Source organism: Micromesistius poutassou (assembly GCF_964030765.1).
Source record: "Micromesistius poutassou genome assembly, contig: SCAFFOLD_1474, whole genome shotgun sequence".
Taxonomy (NCBI): Eukaryota; Metazoa; Chordata; class Actinopteri; order Gadiformes; family Gadidae; genus Micromesistius; species Micromesistius poutassou.
This window is the reverse complement of record NW_028179820.1, coordinates 1-13,154: the sequence shown is the minus strand read 5'-3', so window position 1 is coordinate 13,154 and position 13,154 is coordinate 1. Positions and strand designations below refer to the sequence as shown.

At 49.9% G+C, this 13,154-nt stretch overlaps 1 protein-coding gene across 1 annotated transcript; it reads left to right on the top strand.

Moving 5' to 3' along the window:
• Positions 1–331: 331 nt before the first annotated feature.
• On the top strand, positions 332–9,936 carry atf6b (activating transcription factor 6 beta; the record flags this gene model as incomplete). The annotated part of the gene is made up of 6 exons (XM_084489508.1): positions 332–439; positions 1,541–1,625; positions 2,326–2,393; positions 2,517–2,616; positions 3,299–3,383; positions 8,227–9,936. Coding segments are annotated over 6 exons (733 nt in total), but the record flags the coding sequence as incomplete, so codon positions are not given.
• Positions 9,937–13,154: the final 3,218 nt, after the last annotated feature.

The following is a 13,154-nucleotide window of genomic DNA, read 5'->3' as shown; positions in this document are numbered from 1 at the left end:
TTTCTATTGTGGTCCTCAACACAAAACATCAGGACAAGACGAGACGCTCACAGAGTGATCATCAATAAGAACTTTTTTTTTTTTTCCGGTACGTACTGAAATGAAACATCGAACCGACAATTTGTGTGAGGTGACGTGTAGAGGATGAGATGTTTGTAGATTTATATTCCGCTGTAAGTGAAGCCTAACCTCTCTGTGTGTGTGTGTGTGTGTGTGTGTGTGTGTGTGTGTGTGTGTGTGTGTGTGTGTGTGTGTGTGTGTGTGTGTGTGTGTGTGTGTGTGTGTGTGTGTGTGTGTGTGTGTGTGTGTGTGTGTGTGTGTGTGTGTGTAGGAACCTGAGCGAGGTGTTCAGTGACATTAAGGATCTGGTCCTCCAGGACATCGACCGCTACTTCACCTCCTCGGACTGCAGGCAGTTCAACCGCTCCGAGTCCCTCAGGTCAGCTGTGACCTGAGCTGGTTCACCATGTGACCTGAGCTGGTTCACCATGTGACCTGAGCTGGTTCACCATGTGACCTGAGCTGGTTCACCATGTGACCTGAGCTGCTTCACCATGTGACCTGAGCTGCTTCACCATGTGACCTGAGCTGGTTCACCATGTGACCTGAGCTGGTTCACCATGTGACCTGAGCTGGTTCACCATGTGACCTGAGCTGGTTCACCATGTGACCTGAGCTGGTTCACCATGTGACCTGAGCTGGTTCACCTGGTCCCCATGTGACCTGAGCTGGTTCACCATGTGACCTGAGCTGGTTCACCTGGTCCCCATGTGACCTGAGCTGGTTCACCTGGTCCCCATGTGACCTGAGCTGGTTCACCTGGTCCCCATGTGACCTGAGCTGGTTCACCTGGTCCCCATGTGACCTGAGCTGGTTCACCTGGTCCCCATGTGACCTGAGCTGGTTCACCTGGTCACCATGTGACCTGAGCTGGTTCACCTGGTCATTAGTGGTGGATTTCATGATTTGTTTGAATGAATCAGTTTGCGTCGGTCAGTTCACCAAGAAGAGTCATTGGTTCGTTCATTCGTTGGTTTGTTCGTATTTCCGGTAGCGGTGAGTCACGGTTCTCAGTCACTGAGTCGGTCAGACTCGGCTCCTCCCTCGTTCTCGTTCAAACGAATCACGATCGTGCGACGGTGCAAACGGTCATCAATCAACACAACATTAACTAAGTTCCTTTATCTGAGGAGCGCTTCATGTTAGAATCAGGATGTTGTTGTCCGTCTGGCTCTGGTGACGTCTCAGTCCTCCAGTCTTCACCGCTAAACAGTCAGTGAGCGAACGGCGACTCACGAGTCAGCGACTAGTGGGCGGAGCTGGGAGTCGAGTCTCGGAGAACCAACGAGACGAACGACGACTAACGAGAGCGGCGAATCAGGTCGGTTCGTTCATGTTAGAGAGTCGTTCGTTCAAACTGATTTGTTCGCGATCGAGCCATCACTAGTGGTCATCATGTGACCCTGAGCTGGTTCACCTGGTCCCCATGTGACCCTGAGCTGGTCATGTGACCCTGACCTGGTCATGTGACTGTCTCCAGGCTGGCTGACGAGCTGAGGGGCTGGGTGACGAGACACCAGAAGTCTGGAGGGAAACCCAAAGTCAAGAAGACCAAGCTGGCCCAGGTGTGTAACAGTGTGTTGTCAGTGTGTGTGTGTGTGTGTGTGTGTGTGTGTGTGTGTGTAACAGTGTGTTGTCAGTGTGTGTCTGACTCCAGGTGTGTGTGTGTGTGTGTGTGTGTAACAGTGTGTTGTCAGTGTGTGTGTCTGACTCCAGGTGTGTGTGTGTGTGTGTGTGTGTAACAGTGTGTTGTCAGTGTGTGTGTGTCTGACTCCAGGTGTGTGTGTTGTCAGTGTGTGTGTGTCTGACTCCAGCTGTGTGTGTGTGTGTGTGTAACGGTGTGTTGTCAGTGTGTGTGTGTGTGTAACAGTGTGTTGTCAGTGTGTGTGTCAGACTCCAGGTGTATGTGTGTGTGTGTAACAGTGTGTTGTCAGTGTGTTGTCAGTGTGTGTGTGTGTGTGTAACAGTGTGTTGTCAGTGTGTGTGTGTCTGACTCCAGCTGTGTGTGTGTGTAACAGTGTGTTGTCAGTGTGTGTGTGTCTGACTCCAGGTGTGTGTGTTGTCAGTGTGTGTGTGTCTGACTCCAGCTGTGTGTGTGTGTGTGTGTGTGTGTAACAGTGTGTTGTCAGTGTGTGTGTGTGTAACAGTGTGTTGTCAGTGTGTGTGTGTGTGTGTGTGTGTGTGTGTGTGTGTAACAGTGTGTTGTCAGTGTGTGTGTCTGACTCCAGCTGTGTGTGTGTGTGTGTGTGTGTGTGTGTGTTGCAGAAGGCCCAGCTGAGGAAGACCAACCTGTCCAGATACCTCCCGGTCCAGACCCACCGGCTCCTGGACAGGTGAGACCGTCTGGACCAGGACCCCCCCCCCCACCCCCCACCCCCCCCCACACCACACCTCCTAACCGTGTGTGTGTGTGTGTGTGTGTGTGTGTGTGTGTGTGTGTGTGTGTGTGTGTGCAGTCAGCTCCAGGTGCGCTCTGGTCCAGAGGTGACCTACAGCGACTTCCTGGACTCCATCGACCGCCGCGAGGACACCTTCTACGTGGTCTCCTTCAGCAGGGTGAGGCGTTCACTCACTCACTCACTCACTCACCCTCTCACTCACTCACTCACCCTCTCACTCACTCCTTCAGCAGGGTGAGGCCTCACCCTCTCACTCACTCACCCTCTCACTCACTCCTTCAGCAGGGTGAGGCCTCACCCTCTCACTCACTCACCCTCTCACTCACTCCTTCAGCAGGGTGAGGCCTCACCCTCTCACTCACTCACCCTCTCTCTCACTCACCCTCTCACTCCTTCAGGAGGGTGAGGGCTCACCCTCTCACTCACTCACTCACTCCTTCAGGAGGGTGAGACACTCTCTCTCACTCCTCCAGGAGGGTGAGACACTCACTCTCACTCCTCCAGGAGGGTGAGACTCTCTCACTCCTCCAGGAGGGTGAGACACTCTCTCTCTCACTCCTCCAGGAGGGTGCGACACTCTCTCACTCCTCCAGGAGGGTGAGACTCTCTCACTCCTCTAGGAGGGTGAGATACTCACTCTCTCACTCCTCCAGGAGGACTCTCTCACTCCTCCAGGAGGGTGAGATACTCACTCTCTCACTCCTCCAGGAGGGTGAGACTCTCTCACTCCTCCAGGAGGGTGAGACACTCTATTCAGGAGTGCACATTATACAGTTCTGGGTTTAATACTTTTACTGCTGCAGTCCATTCTGTGATGTAACTTCCTGTTTCCTGCTCAGGACCATCTGCTACTTCCTGCCATCAGCCACAACAAAACCAGCCGGCCCAAGATGTCTCTGGTGATGCCCGCCATGTCCGTCAACGGTGAGACTGACCGCCTGCTGACTGACTGACCGCCTGCTGACTGACTGACTGACTGACCGCCTGCTGACTGACTGACTGACTGACTGACTGACTGACTGAGAGACTGACTGACTGACCACTGACTGACTGACTGACTGACTGACTGACTGACTGCTGACTGACTGACTGACTGACTGACTGACTGACTGACCACTGACTGACTGACTGACTGACTGACTGCTGACTGTCTGACTGACTGACTGACTACTGACTGACTGACTGAGAGACCGACTGACTGACTGACTACTGACTGACTGACTGACTGACCACTGACTGACTGACTGACCACTGACTGACTGACTGACTGACTGACCGCCTGCTGACTGACTGACTGACCACTGACTGACCACTGACTGACTGACCACTGACTGACTGACTGACCACTGACTGACTGACTGACCACTGACTGACTGACTGACTGACCGCCTGCTGACTGACTGACTGACCACTGACTGACCACTGACTGACTGACCACTGACTGACTGACCACTGACTGACTGACTGCTGACTCACTGACTGACTGACTGACCGCCTGCTGACTGACTGACTGACCACTGACTGACCACTGACTGACTGACCACTGACTGACTGACTGACTGACTGACTGACACACTGGCACACTGACCGCCTGCTGACTGACTGACTGACTGAGTGTGTGTGTGTGTGTGTGTGTGTGTGTGTGTGTGTGTGTGTGTGTGTGTGTGTGTGTGTGTGTGTGTGTGTGTGTGTGTGTGTGTGTGTGTGTGTGTGTGTGTGTCTGTTGTGTTACAGAGAGCCTGTACAACGCGTCGCGGGGCTATGAGATGATGTTGTGTGTCTGTTGTGTGTCTGTTGTGTTACAGAGAGTCTATACAACGCGTCGCGGGGCTATGAGATGATGTTGTGTGTCTGTTGTGTGTCTGTTGTGTTACAGAGAGTCTATACAACGCGTCGCGGGGCTATGAAATGATGTTGTGTGTCTGTTGTGTGTCTGTTGTGCGTTACAGAGAGTCTATACAACGCGTCGCGGGGCTATGAGATGATGTTGTGTGTCTGTTGTGTGTCTGTTGTGCGTTACAGAGAGCCTGTACAACGCGTCGCGGGGCTATGAGATGATGTTGTGTGTCTGTTGTGTGTCTGTTGCGTTACAGAGAGCCTGTACAACGCGTCGCGGGGCTATGAGATGATGTTGTGTGTCTGTTGTGTTACAGAGAGCCTGTACAACGCGTCGCGGGGCTATGAGATGATGTTGTGTGTCTGTTGTGCGTCTGTTGTGCGTTACAGAGAGCCTGTACAACGCGTCGCGGGGCTATGAGATGATGTTGTGTGTCTGTTGTGTGTCTGTTGTGCGTTACAGAGAGCCTGTACAACGCGTCGCGGGGCTATGAGATGATGTTGTGTGTCTGTTGTGCGTTACAGAGAGCCTGTACAACGCGTCGCGGGGCTATGAGATGATGATGTGTGTCTGTTGTGTGTCTGTTGTGCGTTACAGAGAGCCTGTACAACGCGTCGCGGGTCTATGAGATGATGTTGTGTGTCTGTTGTGTGTCTGTTGTGCGTTACAGAGAGCCTGTACAACGCGTCGCGGGGCTATGAGATGATGCTGTGTGTCTGTTGTGTGTCTGTTGTGCGTTACAGAGAGCCTGTACAACGCGTCGCGGGGCTATGAGATGATGTTGTGTGTCTGTTGTGCGTTACAGAGAGCCTGTACAACGCGTCGCGGGGCTATGAGATGATGTTGTGTGTCTGTTGTGTTACAGAGAGCCTGTACAACGCGTCGCGGGGCTATGAGATGATGTTGTGTGTCTGTTGTGTGTCTGTTGTGCGTTACAGAGAGCCTGTACAACGCGTCGCGGGGCTATGAGATGATGTTGTGTGTCTGTTGTGCGTTACAGAGAGCCTGTACAACGCGTCGCGGGGCTATGAGATGATGTTGTGTGTCTGTTGTGTGTCTGTTGTGCGTTACAGAGAGCCTGTACAACGCGTCGCGGGGCTATGAGATGATGTTGTGTGTCTGTTGTGCGTTACAGAGAGCCTGTACAACGCGTCGCGGGGCTATGAGATGATGTTGTGTGTCTGTTGTGCGTTACAGAGAGCCTGTACAACGCGTCGCGGGGCTATGAGATGATGTTGTGTGTCTGTTGTGCGTCTGTTGTGCGTTACAGAGAGCCTGTACAACGCGTCGCGGGGCTATGAGATGATGTTGTGTGTCTGTTGTGTGTCTGTTGTGCGTTACAGAGAGCCTGTACAACGCGTCGCGGGGCTATGAGATGATGTTGTGTGTCTGTTGTGCGTTACAGAGAGCCTGTACAACGCGTCGCGGGGCTATGAGATGATGTTGTGTGTCTGTTGTGTGTCTGTTGTGCGTTACAGAGAGCCTGTACAACGCGTCGCGGGGCTATGAGATGATGTTGTGTGTCTGTTGTGCGTTACAGAGAGCCTGTACAACGCGTCGCGGGGCTATGAGATGATGTTGTGTGTCTGTTGTGTGTCTGTTGTGCGTTACAGAGAGCCTGTACAACGCGTCGCGGGGCTATGAGATGATGTTGTGTGTCTGTTGTGCGTTACAGAGAGCCTGTACAACGCGTCGCGGGGCTATGAGATGATGTTGTGTGTCTGTTGTGCGTTACAGAGAGCCTGTACAACGCGTCGCGGGGCTATGAGATGATGTTGTGTGTCTGTTGTGCGTTACAGAGAGCCTGTACAACGCGTCGCGGGGCTATGAGATGATGTTGTGTGTCTGTTGTGCGTCTGTTGTGCGTTACAGAGAGCCTGTACAACGCGTCGCGGGGCTATGAGATGATGTTGTGTGTCTGTTGTGCGTTACAGAGAGCCTGTACAACGCGTCGCGGGGCTATGAGATGATGTTGTGTGTCTGTTGTGCGTTACAGAGAGCCTGTACAACGCGTCGCGGGGCTATGAGATGATGTTGTGTGTCTGTTGTGTGTCTGTTGTGCGTTACAGAGAGCCTGTACAACGCGTCGCGGGGCTATGAGATGATGTTGTGTGTCTGTTGTGCGTCTGTTGTGCGTTACAGAGAGCCTGTACAACGCGTCGCGGGGCTATGAGATGATGTTGTGTGTCTGTTGTGTGTCTGTTGTGCGTTACAGAGAGCCTGTACAACGCGTCGCGGGGCTATGAGATGATGTTGTGTGTCTGTTGTGCGTTACAGAGAGCCTGTACAACGCGTCGCGGGGCTATGAGATGATGTTGTGTGTCTGTTGTGTGTCTGTTGTGCGTTACAGAGAGCCTGTACAACGCGTCGCGGGGCTATGAGATGATGTTGTGTGTCTGTTGTGCGTTACAGAGAGCCTGTACAACGCGTCGCGGGGCTATGAGATGATGTTGTGTGTCTGTTGTGTGTCTGTTGTGCGTTACAGAGAGCCTGTACAACGCGTCGCGGGGCTATGAGATGATGTTGTGTGTCTGTTGTGCGTTACAGAGAGCCTGTACAACGCGTCGCGGGGCTATGAGATGATGTTGTGTGTCTGTTGTGCGTTACAGAGAGCCTGTACAACGCGTCGCGGGGCTATGAGATGATGTTGTGTGTCTGTTGTGCGTCTGTTGTGCGTTACAGAGAGCCTGTACAACGCGTCGCGGGGCTATGAGATGATGTTGTGTGTCTGTTGTGCGTTACAGAGAGCCTGTACAACGCGTCGCGGGGCTATGAGATGATGATGTGTGTCTGTTGTGTGTCTGTTGTGCGTTACAGAGAGCCTGTACAACGCGTCGCGGGGCTATGAGATGATGTTGTGTGTCTGTTGTGTGTCTGTTGTGCGTTACAGAGAGCCTGTACAACGCGTCGCGGGGCTATGAGATGATGTTGTGTGTCTGTTGTGCGTTACAGAGAGCCTGTACAACGCGTCGCGGGGCTATGAGATGATGTTGTGTGTCTGTTGTGCGTTACAGAGAGCCTGTACAACGCGTCGCGGGGCTATGAGATGATGTTGTGTGTCTGTTGTGTGTCCGTTGTGCGTTACAGAGAGCCTGTACAACGCGTCGCGGGGCTATGAGATGATGTTGTGTGTCTGTTGTGTGTCCGTTGTGCGTTACAGAGAGCCTGTACAACGCGTCGCGGGGCTATGAGATGATGTTGTGTGTCTGTTGTGCGTTACAGAGAGCCTGTACAACGCGTCGCGGGGCTATGAGATGATGTTGTGTGTCTGTTGTGTGTCTGTTGTGCGTCTGTTGTGCGTTACAGAGAGCCTGTACAACGCGTCGCGGGGCTATGAGATGATGTTGTGTGTCTGTTGTGCGTCTGTTGTGCGTTACAGAGAGCCTGTACAACGCGTCGCGGGGCTATGAGATGATGTTGTGTGTCTGTTGTGTGTCTGTTGTGCGTTACAGAGAGCCTGTACAACGCGTCGCGGGGCTATGAGATGATGTTGTGTGTCTGTTGTGTGTCTGTTGTGCGTTACAGAGAGCCTGTACAACGCGTCGCGGGGCTATGAGATGATGTTGTGTGTCTGTTGTGCGTTACAGAGAGCCTGTACAACGCGTCGCGGGGCTATGAGATGATGTTGTGTGTCTGTTGTGCGTTACAGAGAGCCTGTACAACGCGTCGCGGGGCTATGAGATGATGTTGTGTGTCTGTTGTGCGTTACAGAGAGCCTGTACAACGCGTCGCGGGGCTATGAGATGATGTTGTGTGTCTGTTGTGTGTCTGTTGTGCGTTACAGAGAGTCTGTACAACGCGTCGCGGGGCTATGAGATGATGTTGTGTGTCTGTTGTGTGTCTGTTGTGCGTTACAGAGAGCCTGTACAACGCGTCGCGGGGCTATGAGATGATGTTGTGTGTCTGTTGTGTGTCTGTTGTGCGTTACAGAGAGCCTGTACAACGCGTCGCGGGGCTATGAGATGATGATGCAGGTGGACTGCGAGGTGATGGACACGAGGATCATCCCCATCAAGTCGTCGGCCGTCCCCCCCGCCATGCGGCCCCCCGCCCCGCCCCACCCCCACCACCACCACCATCACCACGGCAACCACTCCACCGCCTCCCTGCGCGGGCGCCACCACCCCCACCTGCACCATCCCTCGTCGCCGCGGCAACCGCTGCCCCCCCGCGCCCGCACCGCCGAGTACTTCCTCAGCCAATCGGAGGGCGTCTGAGGGTGAGACACAGGGGGGGGGGGGGGGGGGGCCAGGCTCTGCTGAGCTCCTATTGGTCAGAGTGATGTAACCAATGGCGTCCCGGGGGAAGGCGTACACAGTAATATATTCCAGGTGATTCGGTAACTTCCTGCTACTGTCAAACCCCCAATCCTAGTCGACCATACTCACACAGCCAATCAGGACGCTCGCTGTGCTGCACGGACCAATCAGGAGCGGGCTTCAGTCTGCTCACGGGGTAGACCGGAGCGGCGGCGTGTCACTCATTGGTCCGTACACAGTGGGGGGTTATGGGTAAATTGACTACACTACTGACCCCTCCCACAAGTGGAGGGCAGGCTTCCTATTGGAGGAGATTACAGATGACAGCTCAACCGCCATCAGGCTGATTTAGTCCGACCAACACGATGAATTAGTCAATGATTTAGTCCGACCAACACGATGAATTAGTCAATGATTTAGTCCGACCAACACGATGAATTAGTCAATGATTTAGTCCGACCAACACGATGAATTAGTCAATGATTTAGTCCCACCAACACGATGAATTAGTCAATGATTTAGTCCCACCAACGCGATGAATTAGTCAATGATTTAGTCCCACCAACACGATGAATTAGTCAATGATTTAGTCCGACCAACACGATGAATTAGTCAATGATTTAGTCCGACCCACACGATGAATTAGTCAGAATAATGAAAACATTTGATTGATTCTGATTGAGAGGAATCGTCTGATGGTTTATGGCATTACTGCTGCAACTGAAATTAGCTCAAATCCTATAATAAATAATATATAGTATAATATATACATCTAATAAAAGTCAATTTAGACATTTTTCTATCTCTAAAGTGTAGACATAATTTACTTAAGGATGATTCAAGAGTGAAACATTTGTGAAATAACAAAAGAAATGGAACCAAAACGGAAGAATGACTTATTTAATGTTGCTTACTTTGTGCTAGCTTAGCATGCTATCCATCTCTTCTGTTGTATGTTGTTACCATGGAGATGGGTCAGAGGATTGTGGGGAATACTTTAATCTGTACATTAAGTAGAGTGTAAATATGCATTTTGTTTTTCTGGTGTCTGACCCTCATTTGAAATATTTCCCTTTTTTCCATCTTTAGTCCAGATATACTAAGCTAGGCGCCGACTTAAACTAGGTTTAGTGCTCAGTCCCATTTCTACCAGCTGTGACAGACACAAGACGTAAACAGATTTAAACTGCTCTTTGGAGATTTACATGTTTTCTCCTTTTGATCCGTCAAGGGACAACTTTTGGAAAGTTTAAGATAACCTTAACCTTTACAGCGGTTAGTTTAGAGAACACAACCTTTACAGACGTTAGTTTAGAGAACACAACCTTTACAGACGTTAGTTTAGAGAACACAACCTTTACAGCGGTTAGTTTAGAGAACACAACCTTTACAGACGTTAGTTTAGAGAACACAACCTTTACAGACGTTAGTTCAGAGAACACAACCTTTACAGACGTTAGTTTAGAGAACACAACCTTTACAGACGTTAGTTTAGAGAACACAACCTTTACAGACGTTAGTTTAGAGAACACAACCTTTACAGACGTTAGTTTAGAGAACACAACCTTTACAGCGGTTAGTTTAGAGAACACAACCTTTACAGCGGTTAGTTTAGAGAACACAACCTTTACAGACGTTAGTTTAGAGAACACAACCTTTACAGACGTTAGTTTAGAGAACACAACCTTTACAGACGTTAGGTTAGAGAACACAACCTTTACAGACGTTAGTTTAGAGAACACAACCTTTACAGACGTTAGTTTAGAGAACACAACCTTTACAGCGGTTAGTTTAGAGAACACAACCTTTACAGCGGTTAGTTTAGAGAACACAACCTTTACAGACGTTAGTTTAGAGAACACAACCTTTACAGACGTTGGTTTAGAGAACACAACCTTTACAGACGTTAGTTTAGAGAACACAACCTTTACAGACGTTAGTTTAGAGAACACAACCTTTACAGACGTTAGTTTAGAGAACACAACCTTTACAGACGTTAGTTTAGAGAACACAACCTTTACAGACGTTAGTTTAGAGAACACAACCTTTACAGCGGTTAGTTTAGAGAACACAACCTTTACAGACGTTAGTTTAGAGAACACAACCTTTACAGACGTTAGTTTAGAGAACACAACCTTTACAGACGTTGGTTTAGAGAACACAACCTTTACAGCGGTTAGTTTAGAGAACACAACCTTTACAGCGGTTAGTTTAGAGAACACAACCTTTACAGCGGTTAGTTTAGAGAACACAACCTTTACAGCGGTTAGTTTAGAGAACACAACCTTTACAGCGGTTAGTTTAGAGAACACAACCTTTACAGCGGTTAGTTTAGAGAACACAACCTTTACAGACGTTAGTTTAGAGAACACAACCTTTACAGACGTTAGTTTAGAGAACACAACCTTTACAGACGTTAGTTTAGAGAACACAACCTTTACAGACGTTAGTTTAGAGAACACAACCTTTACAGACGTTAGTTTAGAGAACACAACCTTTACAGACGTTAGTTTAGAGAACACAACCTTTACAGACGTTAGTTTAGAGAACACAACCTTTACAGACGTTAGTTTAGAGAACACAACCTTTACAGACGTTAGTTTAGAGAACACAACCTTTACAGACGTTAGTTTAGAGAACACAACCTTTACAGACGTTAGTTTAGAGAACACAACCTTTACAGACGTTAGTTTAGAGAACACAACCTTTACAGACGTTGGTTGTAACGTGTAAATGTTTTCTGGCTCAAACCTTCGACCAAACCTTCTTGTTGGGCCTCATTGTGCGTCTGTTTGAGTCCTGCTCTGTGAAACGGTGACTTCTATTGTAGTCTGTCTGTCCGTCAGTCCGTCTGTCCTTCTGTCAGTCTCCCTCCCTAAAGCACTGAACTCTGAGAAAAAGAAAAAAAAAACGTAAAAAAATATTTATAACTTCAACTAAGACCCCTTTTTCAAAATTTTTATAAAAATGTTTTTATTGCTTATTTGTTCAAAAGAAACGTGGAAAGTTATCGAGCTGAAATGCTTTAGTTAGCGCGCCGCCGCAGAATCCTGTTTTATAATATTGTAACGTTTGTCGCTTTTGGTTGCTAGGCAGGTTACTAGGCTGGTTGTCATGACTACTTTGCTCATTCCTGTGGTTCCGGACCCTCAAGGTGGACCTTCATGTTGTGAAACTAACAAAAACATCCCCTTCTTCAACGCTTTTATTTTGAAATACAGTTTGACACTTCAAAATAAAAGCACTGAATAATAAAACGACTAAAAAGCAGCTTTCTGGCATGGCAGCTACACACACACACACACACACACACACACACACACACACACACACACACACACACACACACACACACACACACACACACACACAACACACACACACACGTGAACCTTTAAGCATGTGGTGTCAAGGTATCGATGTAAATACTCAACTTTTATATGTTTTGATTTTATTTAAATAAAGATGAAACAATGACGCAGTGTCCTGTGTGAGTGATGTGTTGACCAGCGTCTCTGAGCGCCACACAGTCGGCCATTCATCTGTTTTCATTTCATGTGTTTTTTTAACTTCCTTACAGGAGACGTTCTAATACAGAGAGACGTGTTTGATTGACTGCGTGTATATTCAGATCTAACCCACAGAGGTTCAGTCGGTGAACAAGAGGCTCCCTGTCAGTTCCGGGTCCGTCGTTCGTCCCAAATGAGACAGACTTTGATGAACTGAACTCTTCATAGTCGTGTGTGAATATTCACGCGGGGGCTTCCCCCCCTGCAGTACCCGGTCTCCCCACCGGGGGGCGCCCCCCCCCCCCCCGGCGAAGGTCGCCGTGGGGTCCGCGGGAAATCCGACATCGTGGGATGGAAGATTAGACGGAGTGAGGAATGAATGCGGCGCCGCGCTAACGTCTCCTGACGTGATGGTGACTGTGAGCCGACGGCTTCCAGTGGAAAAAAGAGTCGGCTGCCGTAGCGACCGTCACAAGATCTGTCACGCACACGCAAGCACACACACGTACACGCAAGCACACACACGCACACGCAAGCACACACACGCACACGCAAGCACACACACGCACACGCAAGCACACACACGTGCAAGCACACACACACACACACACGCACGCACACACGCGCACACGCACGCACACACGCGTACAAGCACTAGTTTCAGAGATGATGTCATCAGGAATGTGAAAAAGTAATTATATCCATCTCTTACACCACACACACACACACACACACACACAGACACAGACACACACACACAGACACACACAGACACACTTGAAGGGAACTGACTAATTAGTGTGGATTTAACGAGCTGTGATGTCATCTCTTACATCTAAGGAGAAAGTCTGTGTTTGTGTGTGCAGGCAGGCGCACAGATGTGTGTGTGTGTGTGTGTGTGCGCCCCCCCCCCCCCCCTGCAGGTCAGAGGTCAGGGGTCGGCTGGGGTCAGGACCAGGGCAGATGTTCCAGGGGTGGGCGGGTCATGTGACCGCTGTAGTAAACATCCCGTCCAGATTTAACGTCTCCTGAAAACAACGACGGCATTGTGGAGTCTCCTCTCCTCTCCTCAAGATGTCTGAGTTCCCCC